This window comes from Parasteatoda tepidariorum, chromosome 6 (genome assembly GCF_982258835.1).
Source record: "Parasteatoda tepidariorum strain Cologne lab strain chromosome 6, Ptep-v5.0, whole genome shotgun sequence".
In the NCBI taxonomy this organism is placed as follows: Eukaryota; Metazoa; Arthropoda; class Arachnida; order Araneae; family Theridiidae; genus Parasteatoda; species Parasteatoda tepidariorum.
This window is the reverse complement of record NC_141760.1, coordinates 37467481-37490597: the sequence shown is the minus strand read 5'-3', so window position 1 is coordinate 37490597 and position 23117 is coordinate 37467481. Positions and strand designations below refer to the sequence as shown.

The 23117-nt window shown below is 28.7% G+C and overlaps 1 protein-coding gene across 2 annotated transcripts; it reads left to right on the top strand.

Annotated features, from left to right (window-relative positions):
* Positions 1-1509: 1509 nt before the first annotated feature.
* baf (barrier to autointegration factor) lies at positions 1510-20160 on the top strand. 2 transcript variants are annotated; one of them, XM_016058128.4, is made up of 3 exons: positions 1510-1756; positions 15694-15821; positions 19354-20160. In XM_016058128.4, exons 1-3 carry the CDS (start codon positions 1732-1734, stop codon positions 19498-19500), a joined length of 300 nt encoding a protein of 99 aa, XP_015913614.1. In that variant the 5' UTR covers positions 1510-1731; the 3' UTR covers positions 19501-20160. The 2 variants fall into 2 exon arrangements, with proteins under 2 accessions (XP_015913614.1, XP_087021792.1); XM_087165666.1 differs by lacking the exon at positions 1510-1756 and adding an exon at positions 12134-12327.
* Positions 20161-23117: the final 2957 nt, after the last annotated feature.

The following is a 23117-nucleotide window of genomic DNA, read 5'->3' as shown; positions in this document are numbered from 1 at the left end:
TAATGCTTAAAAAAACAATTAATAACCATAAAAAACAAGCTAACAATAAATAACTAGTAAAAAAAATCAACAGTCCTGCTTAAACTAATATCTTACAACCTAATATAAGTTATTTGTCATTTAATCTGCAATAACAGAAGTCCCACTGATGTTACTTTAAGTTGAATTACGCGACATTGCAAAATGTATTTTCTTTTCAATGTAAATAAAGAGATTTGAGTTGATTGTATTTAGTATTATTATTTTCCCAATAATCATGAAGTCAAAATTATTTAACGGCACGTCTGTGATTTCATTAAACAATTTTTTAGAAAATGGCACGTTGGTGTATAAAGGTTCGCCACCCCTGGTATATACTGTAGTTTTTATTTATTGTATATATAGTTTAGTTTTGATAACTTTTTTTTTCTCTTTGAGAACGAAGTCTTCAAATTTCTTACTATACCTTTTAAGTTTTGTATGTATTGGGTTCTAACAAGAGGGCGTTTTGCTGCGTTTAGGGAAATTCGTCAAGAAACTCCTCAGTTCAAGAAAATTTTTTGTCAAACTAATTTCCGTTCCAAGTCAAGTGAAAAGAGTTAAATACAATTCTTTTATTACAGGCATTTGAACTGTAGTCAATATAAGTAAAATTACTTCACATGTAATTCTTCGTATTATATCTCACATTATATATTCTTAAGTTTAAATTAATTTTTCTAGTACAGTTGATTATTACTATTATTATTTTACTTTCTTTTCAAGTCATTTCGTTACGATTATGATAAAATAATAATTAGGTAAAAATTATTAAATAATAAGTTAATAAAATAAAGAAGTTAATAAAAAGTTTGCAAAATAAATTATTATTATTATAAATTTATGTGATATCAATATTAACAAAATGATGTCACATAATTTTATAAAAATTAATTATTTTATTAACAAAATGTTCTTTTTGAGTGAAAAATGGCTTCTACGGAGAAAAAGAACAATGATGAATGCGAAACAATCATGGTGGTTTGTGAGTGAAGCGAACGGAGGGAAGTTTGAAGTCATTAAATTTTAAATATCATTAGTATTTCATTGAAACTTTAAAATGCTTTATCAGAAATAATAAATAGCGTCTGTTACCATAAAAGAATTTCCGCATTTAGTTACATTTAAAACAGGGATTAAGATTTTTTATAGATATTTACATCTTTCCAATTTATTTTTTTTTGAAAATAGATAGGCTTCTTATTTATTCAGTGAGTATAACTACATTTTCCATGACGTAATTTTAATTATACTTTTAACTCAAAACTTTTAAAAGAGCATTTTTTTTAATTTCAAATCAAAGTGTTTATACTTTGATTGGCTTCTTTTTTAGAACCCGGATTCGAAATATAACAGCAGAAGAAAAATATTTGATAAGCTATCGCTATAAAAGATTTTCTCAACGTTTTTTTTTTTTTTTTTTTTTGGCATCTTTTCAAAAAGTTCTTTTTTTTTCAACTTTATTGTTCAACGATACCGATAACTGAATTAGATAAAGCTAAATTTTCATTTAAAATTGAGATGACACTTTTTCTATCAATATCTATTGTTAACGGTTGTTGTGAATCTGTTATAGTGTTGGAAGAACCAAAATAGTTATTTCACTAAGTAAAGCTATAGATTATTAGTAATAATTTTTGAAGGAAATAAGAACAGGATTATTCAAATAAATTCCTATTTGAAAAAGATAAACCCTAAATTATTGATAGAAAAATGGCGTTCGATGATGAGCGAGAAAGTAAGTTAAATTTCAGTCATATAATTTGTATCAACAAAATTTGATGCTTGTTATAATTTAAATATTAAATATGTGATATTAGTTGAATATTTTTGTATTATGCATGTAAAGAATGAAAGAGTATAAAAATTGTTTTCTAGAAAATAATCTAAACCGTTTTTCTACAGCTAACATTAATTAAATGCACACTCGTAGAAAAAAGAAAGTTAAAAATGAAAAAAAAATTTTTTGTTATAATTCAAATACTAAATATATGAAATTTGTATATAAAAAAAAAAAAGTAATTGCATTAAGCATGAAAAGCAAAAAACTGAAAGAAGAAAAAATAGAAGGCTCGTTTTCTGCAGAATAACATGAATATGAATATTTAATGTTAATAAAATGTATAAGGTGAAATTCGCAGAAATGAGAAAGATAGAAAATTATGTTCGCTTTAATTGAAATATTGAGTATGTGATATTTGTGGAACATTGTAACTGCATTATGAATGTAAAAAAAAGTAGAATATCTGATTTTCTGAAATATAACCGTAATAATCTATACACGTAATAAGAAAAACCCTCACTTGCACAGTCATCACTAATTCTCCCACTTTTCATGAAGATCGATAGTTAAAATGTGTTCTTTATGCATACTTTATGAAAAAATTGTTAAATTAATTTTTATCAATAAAAAAAAATTCTTATAACTTGAGCTGAAGAAAAATTTACGCTAAATTAAAATTTCAATAAAGGACAACTATAAAGTAATTTGTTTAAACATTATTTTATATTAAACAAAAACGGTTACTTTACTTTCTTATAATTAAATCAATGGCTCAACTCTAGAAAAGAAAAAAAAACCTATTTTAAATTGTTGGTATTGAAATTTAAGAAGAAAAAAAACTGATACTGAATAAAAAATGTTTGCAAACTTTTAAATACCGAATTGAATAATACCGAAGCATAATACCGAATTGCACTAACTCAGAAAAATATTATTTTTCTACATCATAATATTTAAATTAAATAAAAATTCTTCGACTGTTTTTTCCTGCGTTTCTTTTAGAAATACAGTCCGCAAAAGAAAAAAAAAGATATCACCCTGAATAACTTTCGTTCTAATGATCGGATTTTCACGAACTAAGTGTCAATCTTAATGGTTCCGGGGGGTGACCTCAAATATGCTAATTAATTAGTGCTAATTATTAATTAAGTTACGAAATCAGACACAAAAACGTACTTTCTCTGAATAAACATGTATTTTTTTTTACAAATTTGGAATCCAGACACTTGAATTAATTTTGAATGATTATTTAATTTCACACTGAAAAAATTTTGAAAAAATTGGGTCTTAAATTGGGTCACAATAAAGGTTTCTATATTTTGCGATAGTTCAGAAAACCGCCAGAAAAAGTCGCCAGCGCAAATAAATATTTTAAGGTAACCCATTGACTAATTCAAAAGAAGAAGACTTAGTTTCACTAGGTTGCTAAGCAACCAATTTCTGACTGTAAAAAAAAAATTAAATAATGCTCTGTGATTGCTCGGAGAGGTTTAATAGAAATATCTCAAAGTTAATAGAAAATATCTCAAAGTTTCTAGGATATAGACAATTTTTAAGCTAATTTCTGTCCAAAAAGCAAAATTTTTTTTTATTTTAATCTCCTTTGAAAAGAAAATTTGAATCGATTTATAAATTATTTATGATTTTCTAAGTTTTTAGAATTTAAATACATGAACTTTTTATCTGATATTATTTAGATTATGTTGTTTTTGTTATAAAAATTCGAGGATTTCATACTAAAATCAAATTGATGTAACTTATTATGGCTATATACAAAATTTTAGGGATAATCATCTTTACAGCTTTAATCGAGTGTTCTAGGCAAGAAAGTTTGAAGAAAAAAAAGTGCTTGAAAAGTAAAATGTATATTGTATAGTAATTCTAATGCGCATTCACAAGGTTTTCTATAATTTACGATATTTCTTTTTTCTATAACTCAAGGAATTGCTGAATGTTTAGTGGTATTTTAAAAACGCTGAAATATGTTATGTTTTAGAATAAGGTATTGAAATAATATGTTGCATATTGTAAGATTCATTGTTTAAAAAATCGCTTCATTTTGCTAGATATTTAGGTTACAAGGCTTTCTTTGGATAAAGATGATTAGCAAATACCATCCTCATCTTTCGATACATTCTGAAACTTATATTCGCAAATTCACCATAAAATGTCAAATAGCATATTCTTCAAATACGATTACAGCTACATTTACCACCAAACAGTGCTACTATGATTATTTTTGTTTTCTTATATATGCTACCGGCAAAGTATGAAACGCCGGTATTGAATAGAATGCCTTGGCATTCTATACAATGCCGGATGTTTATAGGCAAAGTATGAAATATGAGAGGTATTACATACTTTCCTTAGGCATTCTATAGAATGACAAATGTTATTTAGGCAAAATATGAAAAAAACATACTGATGAGGTCATTATGTTATATTAATGATGTGCATGTTACTGTGAATGATCGAAATCGGTGGTTGTGGACTTTCACCGGTGAATGTTGACAATCACTTAGTCGCTTTGGTGAATGTCCGAAATATTTATTACATCCGATTTGATGTTAATTTATTCGTGGACAGTGGCGTACGCAGAATTTTTTCAAGGGGGGGGGTCATAATTTTCAGAAATTACTAAAAGAAATTCGAGTATGTAATAAAGCACTATTATTTCCCTAATTTAGACAGCTAGACAATTTTGACTTTTTATTTAGGCAACATCGTTTAGTTAAATTTTTTTTTTATTTTTTGAGTTTAAGAATATAATTTTTTTTCATAATAAGAGGTAAAATATTTTATTTTTATTAAAAAGTAGGAATGAATCAAGCCAGAAAAAACTACTCATACTGTAACAGCTGCCTAAATAATAATCGTATAAATGTGAATATTCCATAGAAAACCAATGAATTTAACCAAAAAATAACTTACCAATAAATAGGGAATTAAACCAGTATGCAAACACGCTGAAAATTTATTGATTTATACAGTAAAATCCAAACGACGGGGTTTTTTGAAAGTTCGTTTAAAATGTCTTCTACAGCTGGGGTAAATTTTCTATGAATGCTTAAGAGCGCCAATCCATTCATTCTATTATTTCTCGTTGAGTTGCTTAAATAAGTCTTCAAACGGCGTAAAGTCGAAAAGGATCTTTCGTTTGCATTCGTTGAAACAGGTAGAACGACCAATATTTCTAAGAGTTTGAAAATGTTTGGTGTTATATATTTATTGCACATTCCAAGAGCATCCGCCGCAGTTTTTGGAACACTACCTCCGTCTTCACTAATCCTTTTTAATTTTTTATACCAGAGTTTTAGTTCCGACTTAAGGCTTTCTTTACAGGTATCCAAATCTTGAGCGTAAAATTCCACTAGTGCTTCAAAGACCTTTATGTTTGAAGGTTGGCAAATGAAAGGATCGGCAGGTAGAAGACACTGAAATCCTTTCAAAATATCACGATGCGATAATAATCTTAAGTCTAATTGTGTTATAAAATTTTATGTAAATGGAATAAAAACACTAACTCTGAAATATGTTTCTGGTGTCGATGAAGGATAATTATTGCGATTTTTCTGCCTTCCCGTTATTCTAGGGATTTGCATGGAAGTGAAAGATCCAATGCTTGTTAGCATAAGAGAAGAAGAAATGAATATTTCAGAGAATGTTTCAGCGGCATTTTCACGCAATAATTTTAGATCTTTAATGACATCTTCTGCAAGATTCACTGCATCTGTCAAATCTATGCTTGTTTTTTGTAGGTATCTACAGAGATGGATTGTTATGGTGAAAACTTTGTAAATGCACAAAAGAGATATTACGAACTGGCAATTAGATACTGTGCACAGTAAAAAATTAGCCTGAGTAGCTGATTCCTTATCCTTCCATTCTGATATTTTTTGTAGTGTTTCGACGATAGGCTCGAAAAGTTCCACCACAGTGGTTACTGAGTCGTATCTTTCCATCCAACGGGTTGCACATAGCTGTTTAATTTTCTCCCTCTTAGAGCTGGTTTCCATCTCCTCTATTGCTGAAGATAGGACATACTGTCTTTTTGGCGTATTTAAAAAGTCGTATAATGTTTTAGTTGTCCCTAAACAATTTCTAATGCCAGTTATTTCGCATGCATTTGATACAGCTAAATTGAGGCTATGAGCAGAGCAATGTACATAGAGTGCTGATGGGACAATACTTCTTACGTGGGCTTGTACACCATTAATTTTTCCACTCATTGAAGCAGCACCATCGTACCCCTGTCCACGTAACTTTTTTATATCAACTTTCATAGACTATAATTGGTCTAATATTGTTGTTGCTATTGCTTTTCCGGTTAAGTCATGCACCGGAATGAATTGCAAAAACTGTTCGGTGATGTTAAAATTTTCTTTATCGACATATCGAACGCATAACGATAATTGCTCTATACCTGCAATATCAGTTGCTTCATCTGCAAGAATGGAAAAGCAAGTTGCATCATTAATCTTGCTGACTAGTTTTTGCAGGATTAAAATATTACAAACCTCAATAACTTCGTTCTGAAGTCGAGGGCTGGTATACTGAGCATTTTTTCTGCTTGACTCTAAAATGTTCTTAAGAGTCGAATCGTTCTTACTCCGGAAACGAAGCAATGCCCGAAAATTTCCGTCGTTCTCTTCACCTGGTTGTTCAGCAATTATTCCCGAATCCTTATGTCCTCTTAGAGCGAGACCTTGATTTCCACAAAATAGGATGGTTTCAATGATTAGAGTAATGTTTTTTCTATTTTCTAATTTTCTTCTGCTTGCTGCACTGTCAACTTGTTCATCCACAGGTTTCATCTTTCCAAGTAAAATATCGTTTAATGTCCCAGCAGTTTCGATCGATTTTTTGTGAGAAAGACATTTCTCGTGTTCAGAAAATCGCTCTACAGCATTTTTCCAGTTGTCAAATTTTACATTGCACAGTTGGCCTAAAGGTTGCTTTCCAGAACCGGCACCACTTGGGGCGAAAAGTACACAAAATTTGCAAAAAGCACCACCCTTAACCTCTGAATATTCAAGCCATTTCCAGCGATAAAGCCATTTGTATTGAAATTTCAATTTTCTTTTTCCTTTTTCAGGAAAACAAATGCTGGATTGGGTTCCCAAACATTTTTAAGTATATCCAGTTTTTTTATCCTCGCATGTATTATCTTCTGAAAAAAGTCCAGTGTCATATTGGTGGGAAGTAACACTTTGAGGGCCGCTTTCACATTCATCAGATTCTGTTACGCTAGAAACGTTTTCTTCAACGAAAGTATCACATTTCTGTTCAACAGAAAAACTTACAATGGTACTAGATGCTGTCACCTCACTAATTTCAGGTCGTGATTTTTTCTCAAAGTAATTAAAAATTATTAAATTCTTGCGTTTTGACATCCTAAAGATCCAAGAACAGCAAAAATATATACATATATATTGGCACAGAAATATCCGCTAAGCTACGATCTCAAAGTTTCGAGCTGGAATGAATAACTTCAACAAGCACAGTATCTCCAAAACAAAACAGATTTTGAAACAAGCTCCGAAAGACAAGCGGCAGAGATAACTCTTAGTCTAACTAACTCCACTGTAATCCGTTCCCCCTTTCATATAATTTTTTTTACCGCATCTACAAAATTCTCGAATTGTCTCAAAGACGACAGAACGTCTAGGATTCCAGACCTCGCGAATGCCAGCTAGTCTCGAAAACTATCGCGACTGGCAGGACAGAAAGGAACCAGCGATCGGGGCTCGCCCGTAACAGTATCACGTGAATTTGATTTCAAAAGTACAACTCTATTATAGTAAATGTTTTTTCAGTATTCTGAGAAATACCGTGAGAAAAAAAAGTAGGCATAAGGCGAATAAAAATATATAGTCTTAAAAAATAATAGCCAGCATAATTTCTACTGAAATTTTTATTTCTGTCTGTATTATTTTGTAAGTTCACTTTGTCTGAGCTCAAGGAGGGGGGGGTTAAACCCCTAAACCCCCCCCCCCTTGCGTACGTCCCTGTTCGTGGATATAATTACATTTATTCGATATTTTACTACTTACTAACGATAGATAAGAAGAAACATCAGTGTTTGGAGTATCAGGCTAATATAGATCGGGCAATGGCACTCAACCTTAAAAAATCATCGGTGTAGAATATACCGGGCAAATGTATACCGGGCAGTGGCACTTGACCTTAAAAAAGCATCAGTGTCTGGTATACCGGGCAAATGTATACCGGGCAGTGGCAATTAACTAGAACTAGTATGAATAGACCTTTGGTAAATGTCCGAAATATATACTAGGTCTAGTTAAGTGCCACAGCCCGGTATACATTTGCCCGGTATATCCTACACTGATGTTTTTTTAAGGTCAGGTGCCACTCCCTGGTATACATTTGACCGTATATCCTACAATGATGTTTTTTTAAGGTCAAGGGCCACTCCCTGGTATGCATTTGCCCGGTATACCCTACAATGATGCTTCTACTTATCTATCGTCAGTAAGTATTAACATATTGAATAAATGTAATTATATCAGCGAATAAATTAATATCAAATCGGTTGCAAAAAATATTTCAGACAATCACCAAAGTGACTATGTGATTGTTGACATTCACCGGTGAAAGTCGACATTCTCCAGATTTCGGTCATTCACAGTAACATTCACAGACAGGTGATCACAGACAGGTAACATTCGGTCATTCACAGACAGGTGATTAAAAAATTACTTTTAAGATTAAGACGATATATAAGATGTTGAGAAATTTGCAATGATGAGAGAGATGCTTAAAAATGTTGACTACGTATTTTTATTAATATTTATAAAAAATATATTCAAGAAATTGATAAATATTTTATTCCAAATCTATTCATACGTATGTATATTATAGAAATTGTACCAGTTATTGAGAAAAAAAAACTAAAAAATAAAAAATAATCACATTAAATATACAAAATCTGGTGTATAATCATATTCAATCACAAGCATGCTTTTATAAAACTCGACACTCGTTGATTAAAATGTTTTATTCAAATTTCTTTACTAAATTGCAAATAGAATTTTAGATGACTAAAAAAGAAATATCGTACTTTATAGTTTTAAAAAAATAAAAATAAAAAGATTCGCAAACGATTATTAGCGAAAAAAATATGAATGAAATTTTACGCCACTCGCGCTAAGTCAATTTCCTCGTAAGTTTATCACATTTTAATATTAATCACCCCATTAAATAATTTCTTCTTTGTCACCAAATTATTTTTTTTAAATAATTAATTTTAATTTTTCTCATCTTCTAATAAATAAAAACAATAGAAACTTTAGATTTTTCAATTGAAAAATATGTAGATTAAAAATGGTATAAAAAAATCCCTACCTTATAATTCAAAATTTTTTCATCCTCATAATAAAAAATAATGAATAATTATTAAAAATGATTTTTTTCATGAAATTATCTTTGGGTAAATAAGTTTTATGAGTGGGTGAAATTTTTTCTGAATCGCTTCATTAGTTTTTAAAATGAGACTGAAAACGTAAAAAATGAAATTAACATTAAGGGGTCCAAACTTTGAATCACTCTCCTGACCAAACTATGGGGACCACATTTCCCAGATTGCGGCTACCCCGTATTTTGAAGATAAGGAATCCAAATATGCAAAAAGAATTATATGTTTATTCAGAGAAAGTACGTTTTTGTGTCTGATTTCGTAACTTAATTAATAGTTAGCACTAATTAATTAGCATATTTGAGGTCACCCCCCGGAACCATTCAGATTGACACTTAGTTCGTGAAAATCCGATCATTAGAACGAAAGTTATTCAGGGTGATATCTTTTTTTTTTTTGCGAACTGTACATAAAATGCTAAATGCGTGTATTTCATAGAAATTCATTAATATTTCATATAAACACTAATCGAATTATAAAAAGTGAACATAAAGGCGCTGAAAATATTAAAGAATATGTTTTATGTAAGTTCAAAGAAGAAATGGGGGCGAGGCGGCAACGACGTTTATCATTTCTACAACTAATATACATACATAATAAAAAAGTGACATGTTTCTAATAAGCTTAAATTTGGACCCCATATTAATAGGGTAAATATCCTATTTCATTTTTAAAGTTTGTTTTAAAATATTATTTAATATTATAAATTATTAAATATAAAATAATATTAGTTATCAGCTTAATTTTAAACTGATTCGTTTTCTTAAACTTTCCTTAAATTTTTTATAAAATAAAAAGAAGTATTTTTCTTAATTTCTTTTCATTTTTGTAAGAAGCAGGAAATGTTTTCGGCAAGAAAAAGTATCCATTGAGTTAAATAATTTCACAAATTTAACTTACTTACCAAATTTTAAAGTCACCAATTATTATCAGACACATCTATCTAGCTATATTGACATAATGAAGGTAAAGCCTGCATTTCCGTAGGTCATGGTGCTGCCTTTCTTCAGGTATTGAACTAACTGTTGTTGAGAATTTTGAAAAGGACAGAATCCAAAATACGATAACACAACAAAAAGCAGGAAATGATACTTTACATATAGAAGAAGTTGAAATGATTTCACGATCCTTTCTCTTTCATAAAATGAATAATATAATTCATTTTGAGCAAAATAAGTTAAATTATGACAACTGCAAAGGTCTCAATAGAAAGATTTTATCAGAACTTAAAACTTGTTTCCGGGAACTTTACAGCAGGAGGCGGGAAAGACACCTTTAAATAAATAGCTAAGTTATTTATCATATTTGAAATTTCCAAAGGGGAGATATTGCTTCATTGAGACTTGACTTGCAAATTAAAGGTCACTCATACAAAACGTCTCCATGAATGTTCTCTCATCTTTACATAAACATTTAATTTTATTTTGGCAATCATAATATTTTTTCAGAATAAATAAATAATATAAATGCCTTCTTATTTTTCCCCTCAAATCTTGTCAACATTAAAAGTTTGGTTCCATTAAATCCCCAGTGAAAAAATTTACTTACGTTTCCATCTTTCTGTGTACGCTAGATTCAGAGTTTGAAACGCTTAATGGCCCTTTCAATATATCAAATTTCAACTCAGTTGCATTCCAGCGGCCTATAAGTAGTTCCGCGTGATATTTGTTCCTACAAGTTTAACAGTCTAACATTGTTGAACGAATTACCGAATGATAAATTCAAGTGCATTTTTCTATGCACCTTCATGTTTTCAAGTCCCGCAGTTGATCGTTAAGACACGGTTCCCAGCAGATCACCGAAGTCAAGCATCACTGGCTACGGTCAGTGTGCGGGTGGGTGACCACTTGGATCAGTCTGCGTAGGGACCGAGGGTGTACGGTATTGGTCCTCGTTAAACTGTGCTACCGTAAAGTACTCGACTTCGCACGCAGGTCGTCGGGCTACCGAAGCGGGGGTGCCATCCCCTCCGCAGAGGATCAAAATTGTGATGGCATGTCTTCGGATCATCCTCCGGGATGTTTCCAAGACCGTCGCCAATAGCCCATTGTGCAGCTCTAGTGCGACGTAAATTAACAACAACAACAATCATGTTTTCAAGTTTCAATTTGACATTTTAACACCAAGAAAATGACACTGAATAAAATTAAAATAGTTTGCAAAAAATCATGTTCCTTTGAAAACATTTTTAAGTCAATGCAAGTAACCCCTGAGAACGACCAACCTCCATTAACGGCCATTTTACTGTGGAAGAGAGAGTGGTCGCTCCCGAGAGGTTTTACTATATTTTGATTTAGATATCACAAAAAGATCTATAACAGTTACTTTCTGAATATACTTTATTTCGACGGCTTCTTACAATTTTTTTATTTTTATTTATTTATTTTAGAATAGAATAAGGTTTGATTACTAGATTTTTATTGAATGTATATACCATCAAAAACATTTTTCTCTATTTTTCAAGTTTACAGCTTGAAATAATTAGAATATTATAAATAAACTGTCCATTTTCATTGAACGACTTTTAAAATATTTTTTATCGTTATTATTATTATTATCGCTATTATTATTATTATCGTTTTAACGTTATTATTATTATATCGTTATTATTATTCATGCGAGAAGAATACACAAGCACTTCTTTAGTACTTCTGAGGATGACAGGGGTATAAAAAATAATAAAAATCTGTTTTATCTGTGTTAGGTTGATAAGGAAAGTTATTTTTGACATTCCAACTGATTTAAATAACATACGGAACATCCAAAAAATCATATATGCTTACAACTAGAAGAAAAAAGACATGGCTTTAAACATGGAACCGATTTTTTCCCCAGACAGCGGATTCGCGAATCGGCGCTGATGAATCCGAAAATTTGTTAATGGCTGCTGCTTCGACGCGTTTAAATTAAATAGTAAAAACAAGCAATCAGCAAATAATGTTTTTCTTTTGCTGTTTCGCAAGCTGGCAACAATAATTTGAACTTTTAAAAATACCATTTTTTCGAATGTTCTTCCTACAAGTCTTTTGAAGAAATATTATTTATTTGATCCCAGATTTACTCCTTTTATCTAACCAATTGAAAAATTAAAGTAAGAATTAATATTTTACTTTTGTATATAAAAATTTTCTTTGTTTAATAATGTTATGCAAAGTATTGTTATGATGTTGTATGTGCGAAATAGTCAATTTAGCACTGTCATTGTATTGTATTAATTGATTTTTTATTATTAGAACTTTTTATTATTAGAACTTTTTATTATTTTACGATTCAAAATTATTTTAAAACGATAAATTAGGTTTGTTAAGGTTACTATAGCAAGCAAATCTTAACTCCATTCTACGGTTTTTTACCATCAAATTTTAAGTAATTCTATCTCATGAAAATTTTTTTCATATAATTTGGCTGTTATTTATTTAAAATGTATAATTGAAATATTAATAAAAAGTTAAATTATCAACAGAAAATGCTGTTGCATGATATTTTGCTCAAAAATAATGTTTAGAAATTTTACAAATTCTATTCTTATTCCGTTTGACATTCAACGTTAGAGTGTATGCTTTCAATAATCGTATTTACTAATTTCGATTATTTTAGTTTCAAATGCTGGTATATAAAAAATTACTTCATCAATTATCCTATGAAAATGCAATATATTTTTTTTGTAGAGTTATATAATTTGGAATTTTTTTTAATTTGTATGTATCAACTATTCAATTCCACAAATTGGTCGCTAAATCATTAAAATATCGTGTAATAACTGTTATTCTGCCAATCTGAATGTAATTTTAAACACTTACATTAATCCTTAAATTTGAGTAATAAAAGTACCATTTCAATTATCCACAAGCATAGACTTTCTGCATAGGATTCTTAATTCTTATGTGTCTTATCACTGTTCTAAACTTTATTCTTGATAGCTGTGTGTCTAAACTGGTAAATAAGAAAGGTTTTCTTCCATTTTTGCTATCATTAAGGAATTGATGAAGATCATCTTTGACTGAAGATTAATTAATTTGCTTTATTGTTTGTAATATTGTGCAAAATTGAGGAAATATCCTTTTCTTATGAAAATATTTAAATATCAGGCATAGACAGGGTTCCCACGGTACTTGAAAAACCTTGAAAGTTCTTGAATTTTGTTGAAAAAAATCAGGGCCCTGAAAAGTCCTTGAATTCTGCCATAGGGTACTTGAAAAGTACTTGGTTCTATTGGAATTAAAATAATACTAATCTTTGTCACAAAAATGCAGTAAAAAATAATAAATGAATTCAAACGAAAATTATAGAAATTCTGGTAGTTGCAATTTTTAATGCTTGAAGTGAAAAGAGGTTAAAGAAGATACAAAATTTGTCTCTCCAGATTATTGTTCATCTCTGATGTTTAGAAAGCTGAAATTTCCAGCAAATTTTAGTTTTTGTAGTCATAGTTACTAAATGATAACTAGTGTTTCATCGATTTAAAGATGTGTTCAATGTGTTAACTTCATTATTATATTATGACAGGTTAATATTGTTATCCTTTTTGTTTTTTTAATTTTTATAAGAAGGATCATTAATTTGTTATCATATAAAATCAGATTTTTACATTTAGTTTTTACTGCTAATAAATAAAATTTAGTTCTGGATTTCATGAATTATGAATAAACATCGTGATTCACATTAAACTGATTCTTGATTTATGGATCGGAATTCATATAAAATGTTCTACGAATTGGAATTCAAATGAAAGTGATTAATGAATTATATATCGAATGTTGCTTTAAGATGATTTGCAAATTACTCATTGTGATTCGTATTAAGGTATTTTATAAATCACGCATTATGATTTCAATTAAAGTTATTTCTGAATCATGTAAAGTGATACGTATTTAAGTAATTTCAAAATTGTGGATCACAATTCTCATTCAACTAGTTTACATGGTCTTAGAAGGATTTAAGAATTACAAATCGCGATTCGCATAAGAGATTTAAGAATTAACACTTGCAATTCTCATCAAAATGATTTATGAATCACACATAGTTGTTCTAAATTAAGCAACTTTCGAGTCACAAATTACAATTTCCCTCGTAATGATCACTATTCACATGAAAATTATTAGCTAAACATGCAACAGAATTCACATTAAAGTGATTTATCTCACATCGTGATTTACATCTTGTCATCTCCTGCGTTTTGCAATACTTGCTATTCATATTGTTCCAATTTAAGAAACATACACCGCAATTTGATTTCATTTTGTAATTCGCAAATTGTGATACATGATTTACGCAATCTTCAAGACTTACTTCTCCTTTCTTATAACTTTGATTTACACATAGTATATCTAGATTTGTATAAATGTGATTTTTAAAAATTACGCATGCTCTTAAACTGTTACAAATCATGCTTCACGTTTTATAGATCTATTTTAAAGAAAATAAAGCTTCACAAGTCTTAGTTATTTGTAAAATATTGTTCTACAATAGATTTTATTGTGTTAAAAATACATTACTGATACTCAGAAGTAACAAAATCGATAATGTGTTATTACAATTGAAACAGATGTACTAAATGGATATATTTTGATATTTTATCTAATTTAATTATATTCATTTGCTGTAACCTAAATATGGATTTAGCATATTAAAAAAAAGTATTTATATTTTGATAAACTCTGTATTACATACTTGCTTTATCAATTATTTACTATGCATTATCAAATTTTTCATGAAAAGTTTCACTGTTGCTAATTTTTAAATGCTCGCTAGTATCATTCGCTAATGTCAATTGGAATTTTTTAAAGTGATTTGAAACAGCTGTATAACTATCAACCATTTGCATTAGTAGCTGATGAATTAAATTATTATTAATATTATTAATTTGTCAAATAGGCATTGTGCTTTGAGAATATACAATTTCTGCTTCGACGTAATTATAAAATCTGGTTGACATGTTCTTTAGTATATTAACTGTAATACTGAATGGGTCCTTGAATAATTTGATTTTAGGTCCTTGAAAGTCATTGAAAAGTCCTTGAATTTTTTTTTAGAAAATTGAGTGGGAACCCTGATAGATTTTTGTACACTGTGTGTAGCGTTTTAAAAAAGTGCTTATAGGTGCTTATTTTCGTTTTTTAAAAGCCCTTAAAAGTGCTTTTTCGATTGAGTGTTTTTAAAAAGAGCTTTATTTTCCCTTTTTCAAAATGAGATTTTTCCTTTATTTTGTTGATTTTTGCTTCGAATTGTGCAAAAAGACACAGTTCACATTGTTCTATTCAACGTTTTCATAAAGTGCTTAGAAATATATTGAGTGCTTATTTTTTGTTGAATAACTTTGCTATGTACCATGTTATAGAAATTATTCAGGTACTAAAGCGATCAAATTAAATAACTACCATTGTTCTAATATTAATGTTCATAGTTTACTCTGTAAATTATAAATTATTTATTTTAAAAATTCTTATTTTTCTACTAGTCATGTCTTCAACATCCCAAAAGCACAGGAATTTTGTTTCTGAACCTATGGGTGAAAAAGCTGTAAATGAACTTGCTGGAATTGGTGATGTCATTGGTAAAAGATTAGAAGCAAAAGGTTTTGATAGAGTAAGAAATTTTTGACTGTTGGATTTTAAATTTCTTTAAATGTAAAATCTTATGTATAAATATCTTTTTACTTCCAATTGCTTTGACATAGAATTATTCATTGCTCTTTAAAGATATTGTAGTATTAGTAAGTATTATTTAATTAGAAATTAAAAAAATGTGACTATTCTATAATTATTCATTAAAAGATTAAAACTAAAATGTTTGTATCTATTGTCTTTAACAGATTTAAAATCACATGATCTTTTTAAAAGATAAGATATCTAATATTCTTTTTAATGTGTATTTAACTCATAATACTGACTAGACCATTTATTTAAAATAATGCTTTGCTGAGGATAAATTAAAGCAAATATCATTGAGAAATGAAAAGTATCTATGTTATTTGTAAGTTAAGGAATTTAAAAATAAACAAATAGCATTAGGCAGTTTTAGCATAACTTTTCACTAACATCTTATATAAAATGATTACTTTCCATTAAGAAATATTAGTGATTAAAGAGGTTGTATTCAATGTGTGAATTGTGAAATCTGAGGGAACTTATGAGGTCAATGGCAAAAATAATATTTACTTTTAATTTTTATTCTTCAGAGACAGCATTCTGGGCTGTCACTGAACAATTCATCATGTCTGTTTCAAATTGATCAGGGTGCGTAGCATTTATAAAAAGTGCTTATTTTTGATTTTCGTTTTTTAAAAGCCTTTAAAGGTGTTTTTTCATTGGGTGTTTTTAAGAAGTGCTCAATTTTCCCTTTTTGAAAATGAGATTTTTTTCTTTACCAGATCTATTTTCACCACGTATTATGCAAAAGTATGCTTTTCGCATTGTTCTATTCAACGTTTTCACAATTCATTCAACCGCAATCCATTTCGGTTTACCATCTGCCCATAGCGTTTGTAAACTCCAATAATTTGACATGTTTGATGAAATACTTGCAAGTCCTCATGTGCAGCTACTGAGTTGGGTTCGGTGAGAATATTGCTATCTCGTGTGCATCTCTGCTGCATTTTGCAAGATATTTTCAATTTAAGGCTTCATTTTTTCTCCCTCTGAAATCGAAATGAAGAATCTCTATCTTTTTATAGTGGCTAATGTAATGAAGAAAATGAGTTCTTTGTCAGAAACTAGTTATTTTATCATGATCATGTAAAGTCTTCGAAAATTATTTTGCATTTTGTTAATATATCTCTTAAAATATTTAATAAGTTCTTAAATATTTTTAAAGTACTTAAAAGGTGCTTATTTTTTGTTGAAACATTTGGCGATGCACCCTGTTGATTAGCACACATCTTTTTCTATTCCTTGTATTAATATTTACCTTTTGATAAGATGTAAGACAATTCCAAAAACAAATTAAAAAAAGAGTAAAAGTATTTATTCAGTACATTTTTATTATCAAAAAAACAAAACAAACATGAAAAAGCTTGAACTTCATTGATTTAAAAACATTCATCTGAAGAAAAAAAGCAGTACAAAATAATGTTGTAAAATATTTTTGATTTTAATTACTTCCAACTTCTTAAAATGAGCAATAAAAATAAATATTTTTGAGAATTAACTTAACACTTGGGTGAATTAAATCAATTAAAATTAAAAAAGTTTTAAATTTTAGAAAATCTGTTAATTCCATGTTAAATATTTTAGATTTGTACTTCATAGAATGCTTTAAAAAAAAATTAGAAAAAAGAAAGTAGAGAGAAAGGTAGGTTATGAATGCTTTAAACCTTTGTCTTTCTACCTATTAATATGCGCATCTATAAGTATTTCATCAATTGTTAGACAAAAAAAAATTTCAAAACAAAAAAAGTGCTATATTTGAACAAAGCTTTTATTTTGTTGATTAAACCCTGGCATGGAGTGGAGGAATGAAGTAACTTGATAGACTTTCTCCTTCAGCTATTAATACAATATATATATATATATATTCAGGAACTAAACTAGTCAGTTTAAGTACATAAAATTATTGAATTCCACTATTTAACTAGGTGTTCTTTAGAATAATGATTACTTGATCTTTTAAGTATGAAATGCAGCACTTGAGAATTCTTTGAGCCCATTCTAGCTGCTTTTAGTCAGTTTTGAACCACTTATAGCTGCTTTGCAATGATGTGTGTGTGCGCTTCATTTTGTTACTTTTAGACCAGGGATGGGCAAACTATGGCCCATCGGAAGGCTTTATCCGGGATGCGGATGGAATTTTAACTTGTCAATCTGTGGCGAATATAAACTAGATACATTATACATCCATTATTTTGTCTACTTTGTTTGAAGCTATTTTTGTTCTTTCTTTTTTAACCAAGTGCTGATGATGTTTTTACTTACTTTCTCTATTGTTGGAATTTATGGAAATAGTTGGCATAGGCAGCTTCAATTGGTAAAATGTTGAAAGCAGAAGTTCTTTATCCAACAAGCGTTTGTGTTTCTCGAGGATCAGACATATGGTATATTGTGCTGTATTTGTCTACATAACTTGATCTGTATATTGTGCTTATTATTACACTTATTTGGTTATTTTATTTTCAGTATTGTTTCATAAATGGTACTACATAAACTTGAATGGTATTCCATTTTATTCCTTTTAAGCTGCTATTTTATGCAATATGCCAGTTATTTCTGAGAATATTGATCAGGCGCGCTGGAGCGTCAGTGGCACTCACGAAGACAGGTTGAGTCTGTGTGCCACTGACGCTCCATCGCTTCAGGGGGAAAAACGCTCTCTAAATAGGAAAATAATATGTTTCTTCGTTTTTCTGGTTTTCCTTGTAAAATATAAGGAACATTTAAACCATTAAAACCCTGTTTTGTAATCCGGCTTCTGAGGATGGAAATATCATTTTTAGTGGCAGCGAATGTGTTAACTGACCTGTCTATTTATTTTATGAAATATCTAGTTAGTCTATGAAATATCTGAATTATACACTTTAACATTAACATATATTGAAATTTGATTTCATTTTGACTGCATAATTATTAATCTGCTGGAACTATTTTTTTATTTTCTCTTCCTATTTAAAAATTACCTATGTGTCCTGGGAAATGAATCTTTTTTTTCTTTTTTTTTTTTTTTGATTATTAGCTTGAAGCTGAATCTTTGATATTTCATGTTAAAATGTTAATTCTCTTTTTCTTTAATTTTATTATTTTAAATTGATTTTATTTTTTTTGCTATGATCTTTGTTTTACCTACTTAACAGTTAGGTAGTTTGTTTTTTTAATGTAAGGAAAAAATTAATGATGGCATAAAACATTGTATATATTTTAAAAAAAAATAGCTTTGTAGTTTTTTAATGATATGTTTGTTGATATTTTATTATATTTTTATTAAAAAGTTATTTATTTCATAAAAAACTTGGACAGGTGGTTGTCATGTCTGATTAGGTAATTTAGATTTTTATAAAAAGTTCCCTTAGTTATTGTCTGTCATTAAATATATTTTTTTATTATTTTTTCTATTTATTATATTATATAATACTGCTTTTATGCATATTTTTGAACATAGTATTGAAACTCATTATTTTTACTTTTTGCAGGCATATATTGTCCTTGGCCAGTTTTTAGTACTGAAGAAACATAAAGAGTTATTTATTGATTGGATGAAAGACATATCTGGAGCAAATGTTAGGCAGGCATCTGAATGCTATCAATGCCTTTCAGACTGGTGTGATGAATTTTTGTAAAGCAATCATTTCTTTAATTGCTATCTGTTTTGTAAATAGTACTGTACTATTCTGACCTTTTAATAAAATAATTTTTAGGTCTCTATTCGGCTTAAGAATTTTTAAATGCATTTTAGGCTATGTTAATACGCATATTATTCTTGTTTACATGTATTTCTGAGTTAAAAAATATTTCACCTTGTCCTAATCAGTATTTCATCATTTATGTTTATATTCTTATGTACTAAATGTCTCAATTTGGTTATTTTAATGTGAAAAATGAAGTTATGTGAAAGTAAATATTCTATGGAAATAAAAGTGCCACAGATATTTATTTTTTATGGAAATAATGAAATAAATTTTAAAGTGATATTAACAAATTGTATAGTATTTTCTATAGTTCTGTTTGATGTGCGTAATAAAATGGTAATTTTATACTTATGTTGTTAAAGCTTGTATATGTATTGAAGATCTGCTATTATAGAGTATATAACATTTAAATAATGGTGAAATATCGGCTGCTTATTTTTCTTAATTTATTTTATCTGCCTCTTTTTATCAACTGTTTAACAACATTTTTTAAATATTAGGTTGTGAAAAATTAGTTTTAAACTGAATGTAAATGTATTGATTACATTTATTCTGACCTTATAATAATAAAGTTTTTTGCCTTTATACAAAGTTTTGTTTCTTAATAGATAATGAAAGATGCAGTTCATAGCCAGGAAACACAATTAAACATGTCAAATATGACTGTGTTGTTTTATACATGTATCTCAAAGATTAAGCATAAGTTTTTAGATTTAAAATTTATTATAAAAAGTTGAAAAAATTGTTATAGTCCGGTACTTTATAATGATAATTTGTATTTAATTATTTGTGGGACATTACTAAAAATTTGAAGTGTTTATTCTAATGATTAATACTAAGCAAATGTTAAATAAAAAGTTATGCTTCTAAAATGCTAAGTTAAAATATTTTTTTACGTATTGATGCTATTTATTAGTCAGTTTTAGTTGAAAAAGTGAGTTTTTTTTTTTTTTTAATTAAACTTCTTTATTTGTCAAAATTTTTCTGAGGGGGAAAAAAACTGATTTTCATTATAGAGCATGCAATAGAAGAATCAACATAAATGAAAAAAAGAAATCTAGATTGAGTTTATATGAATTTGGTATCTTGTATGATATGCTACATACTGCAGAAAACTGTTTGTATATTCTGTACTGTAATAAATTTTGTTCTATTAGTTTCCAGAAATTCTAATTTAGCATTCATGGCATTAGTAATAGAATAGAGATAAAAATACTATCGAGCCATTTTTCTAGATATCTATTAGAAGCACTTATGTTTTTCAATTGCATGGCAGAATAGAAATGTGAGCAACTGTCAAGCTGGTTTTTTCTTATGATTCTGATCCTTCTGTTTTTTTCATTCTTGGTCTCATTTTTTTGTTGAATATGTAGAAAAATATTTGTTCAAAGTAAGGATTAAAATATCTTTTCAAATCATATTAAAAAAATAATTTTAATAAGAAAAAACTGTATTTAAATATGTAAATAAAAAAAAACATTTTAATTAAAAAAAATTCAAATCGTAACAGTTTTTAAGAAGCAAAGAATACTTTATATCAAACTTTGTAACAAAAAAATATCAGGGTTGCCACTCCACAGGGAAAACCTGGAAAATACAGGGAATTTAAAAATCACCTAAAATAACAGGGAAAATGCAGGGAATTTTGAATTTTTCTTTACAAACTGGGAAAATACAGGGAATTTAGTTTTCTTATTTTGGTCTTTTAAGACATGGTGACCACTCAAAGCGTAATCAATGGGATATTTAAGCATGATATTTCAGCTATACTAAACTATTTCATTTACCATAGCATTATTAAAGTATGTTCAGCTGTTTTTCCAGCAATTGAAACTAATAAATATAGTTAGCCTAATATAGCTCTCACAAGAGCACAGTAATTGTTGTTTCCTCGTAATATATTGCGTATAACATGTACAGGGAAAACACAGGGAATTTTTTTTCCTGATTTAAGTGGCAACCCTGAATATGTATAGTATTGTTATACAAAAAAAAAATTTTTGTTAAAAAAATTTCCAGATTGTTATTCCAATCATTAGTGAATGACATAGGGGAGAGTCTGGTACCCCTGACCACTGTCAATTTCATATGTATCGAATATTTTTTCAAGTCAATGGGCCATCGGACATTAATTGTTATATTAAAAAAAGATTATTTTCAAAGTTTCAAGCATTTACGCAGCTGGTAACATGGTAAACAATAGTTTTGAAAATATGTTGAATACAGTAGTCATGAAATTAAGAAAAATTGGTTGAATGTTTCGATTAAACTTCATTTTAATACTAAAAAAATAATTTTTTCTATACCTACAGCATTAAAGTATGTAGTCTTAAGTTTAATTTGTACAAAGAAAGAAGTCTATATGTTGAAAAATTGTTCGAGTAATTACAAATTTACAAAAAAATTGGATTTCGGGTATCAACGACCAATTTTATTTTGTCGATAAATGTACGGTTGCAAAGATTATTTTATTGCTTCAAATTTGAATGTTATATGCATTGTTAACAACAAATATTGTTATTAAATGACGGAATTAACTTAAAGTATATAAATATGCAATAAATAAAATAATTTTGTGATAAAAATGATAAATGAGGTTTACCTATTGTCAATACATTGGTCATTTTCATTTACACCTGAAAAAAGTCAAAAAACATAATTTTTGTAACTGGGCAGGGCTACCCGACACATTTTGAAAAGAGCTGAAAAACATGTTTTTTTAAATTTCTATTTTTTTAAGTTAAGCTATTCTTTTTGCATTATTTTATTAGATGATAACAGGGGTGATTGTGCTCCGGAAAAAATCCGAATTTCCGGAATTTTCGCTAACAGTGACCTGGAAGTTTCCGGAGCTCGAAGGTCCAGACGTTTCAAAATATCATTTATCACAGAAGTTTCTGGAAATCAAATTTTCAAAGGTGGAACTTAAAAACACAGTTTATTTTATTTGTTTGTAAGGGAGAGCCAAAAAGATACTTTATAAGCTTATATTCATGATTAATATTCATTTTTTATCAGTAAATAGTTGTTATAATCATAAACTCAAGAAAGAAAGACATATTTGTAAATTTTAATTACTTCTCCAGGCAGGGCTCGAAAAAAGTCAGAAATTTTACCCGTCCCCGAGGACGGCTTGTCCAACAATGTGCCCGTCCTCCTTTGAAACTAACCCGTCGTTTCTAAATAAATAAAAATATAATTTTCTCCTATTACTAACAATTATATAAATTGCACAATGAATTAGTAGTTACTAGGATTACAAATACTAGGATAGCATTATACGGTAATAAAAGAAATACTAGGTTACTAATAGTAAAACCTATTATTTCTTTAATGAAATAATTTAAATAACAAAGGTCAAGTTATCATGTCAATTTATCCGATGGTACTGCGTTTTTTAAATGAATCAAATACGACGTTTGCCAGTTCCACAATCAAGCCAATGATTTACAGAGGTTTCTGCACAGAAATCTGTAAGAGGTTTTTCATTTATTAAGACCAGCACGTAATGTGTTTTTTTTTTTTTTTTTTTTGTAAGGTTATTGCTG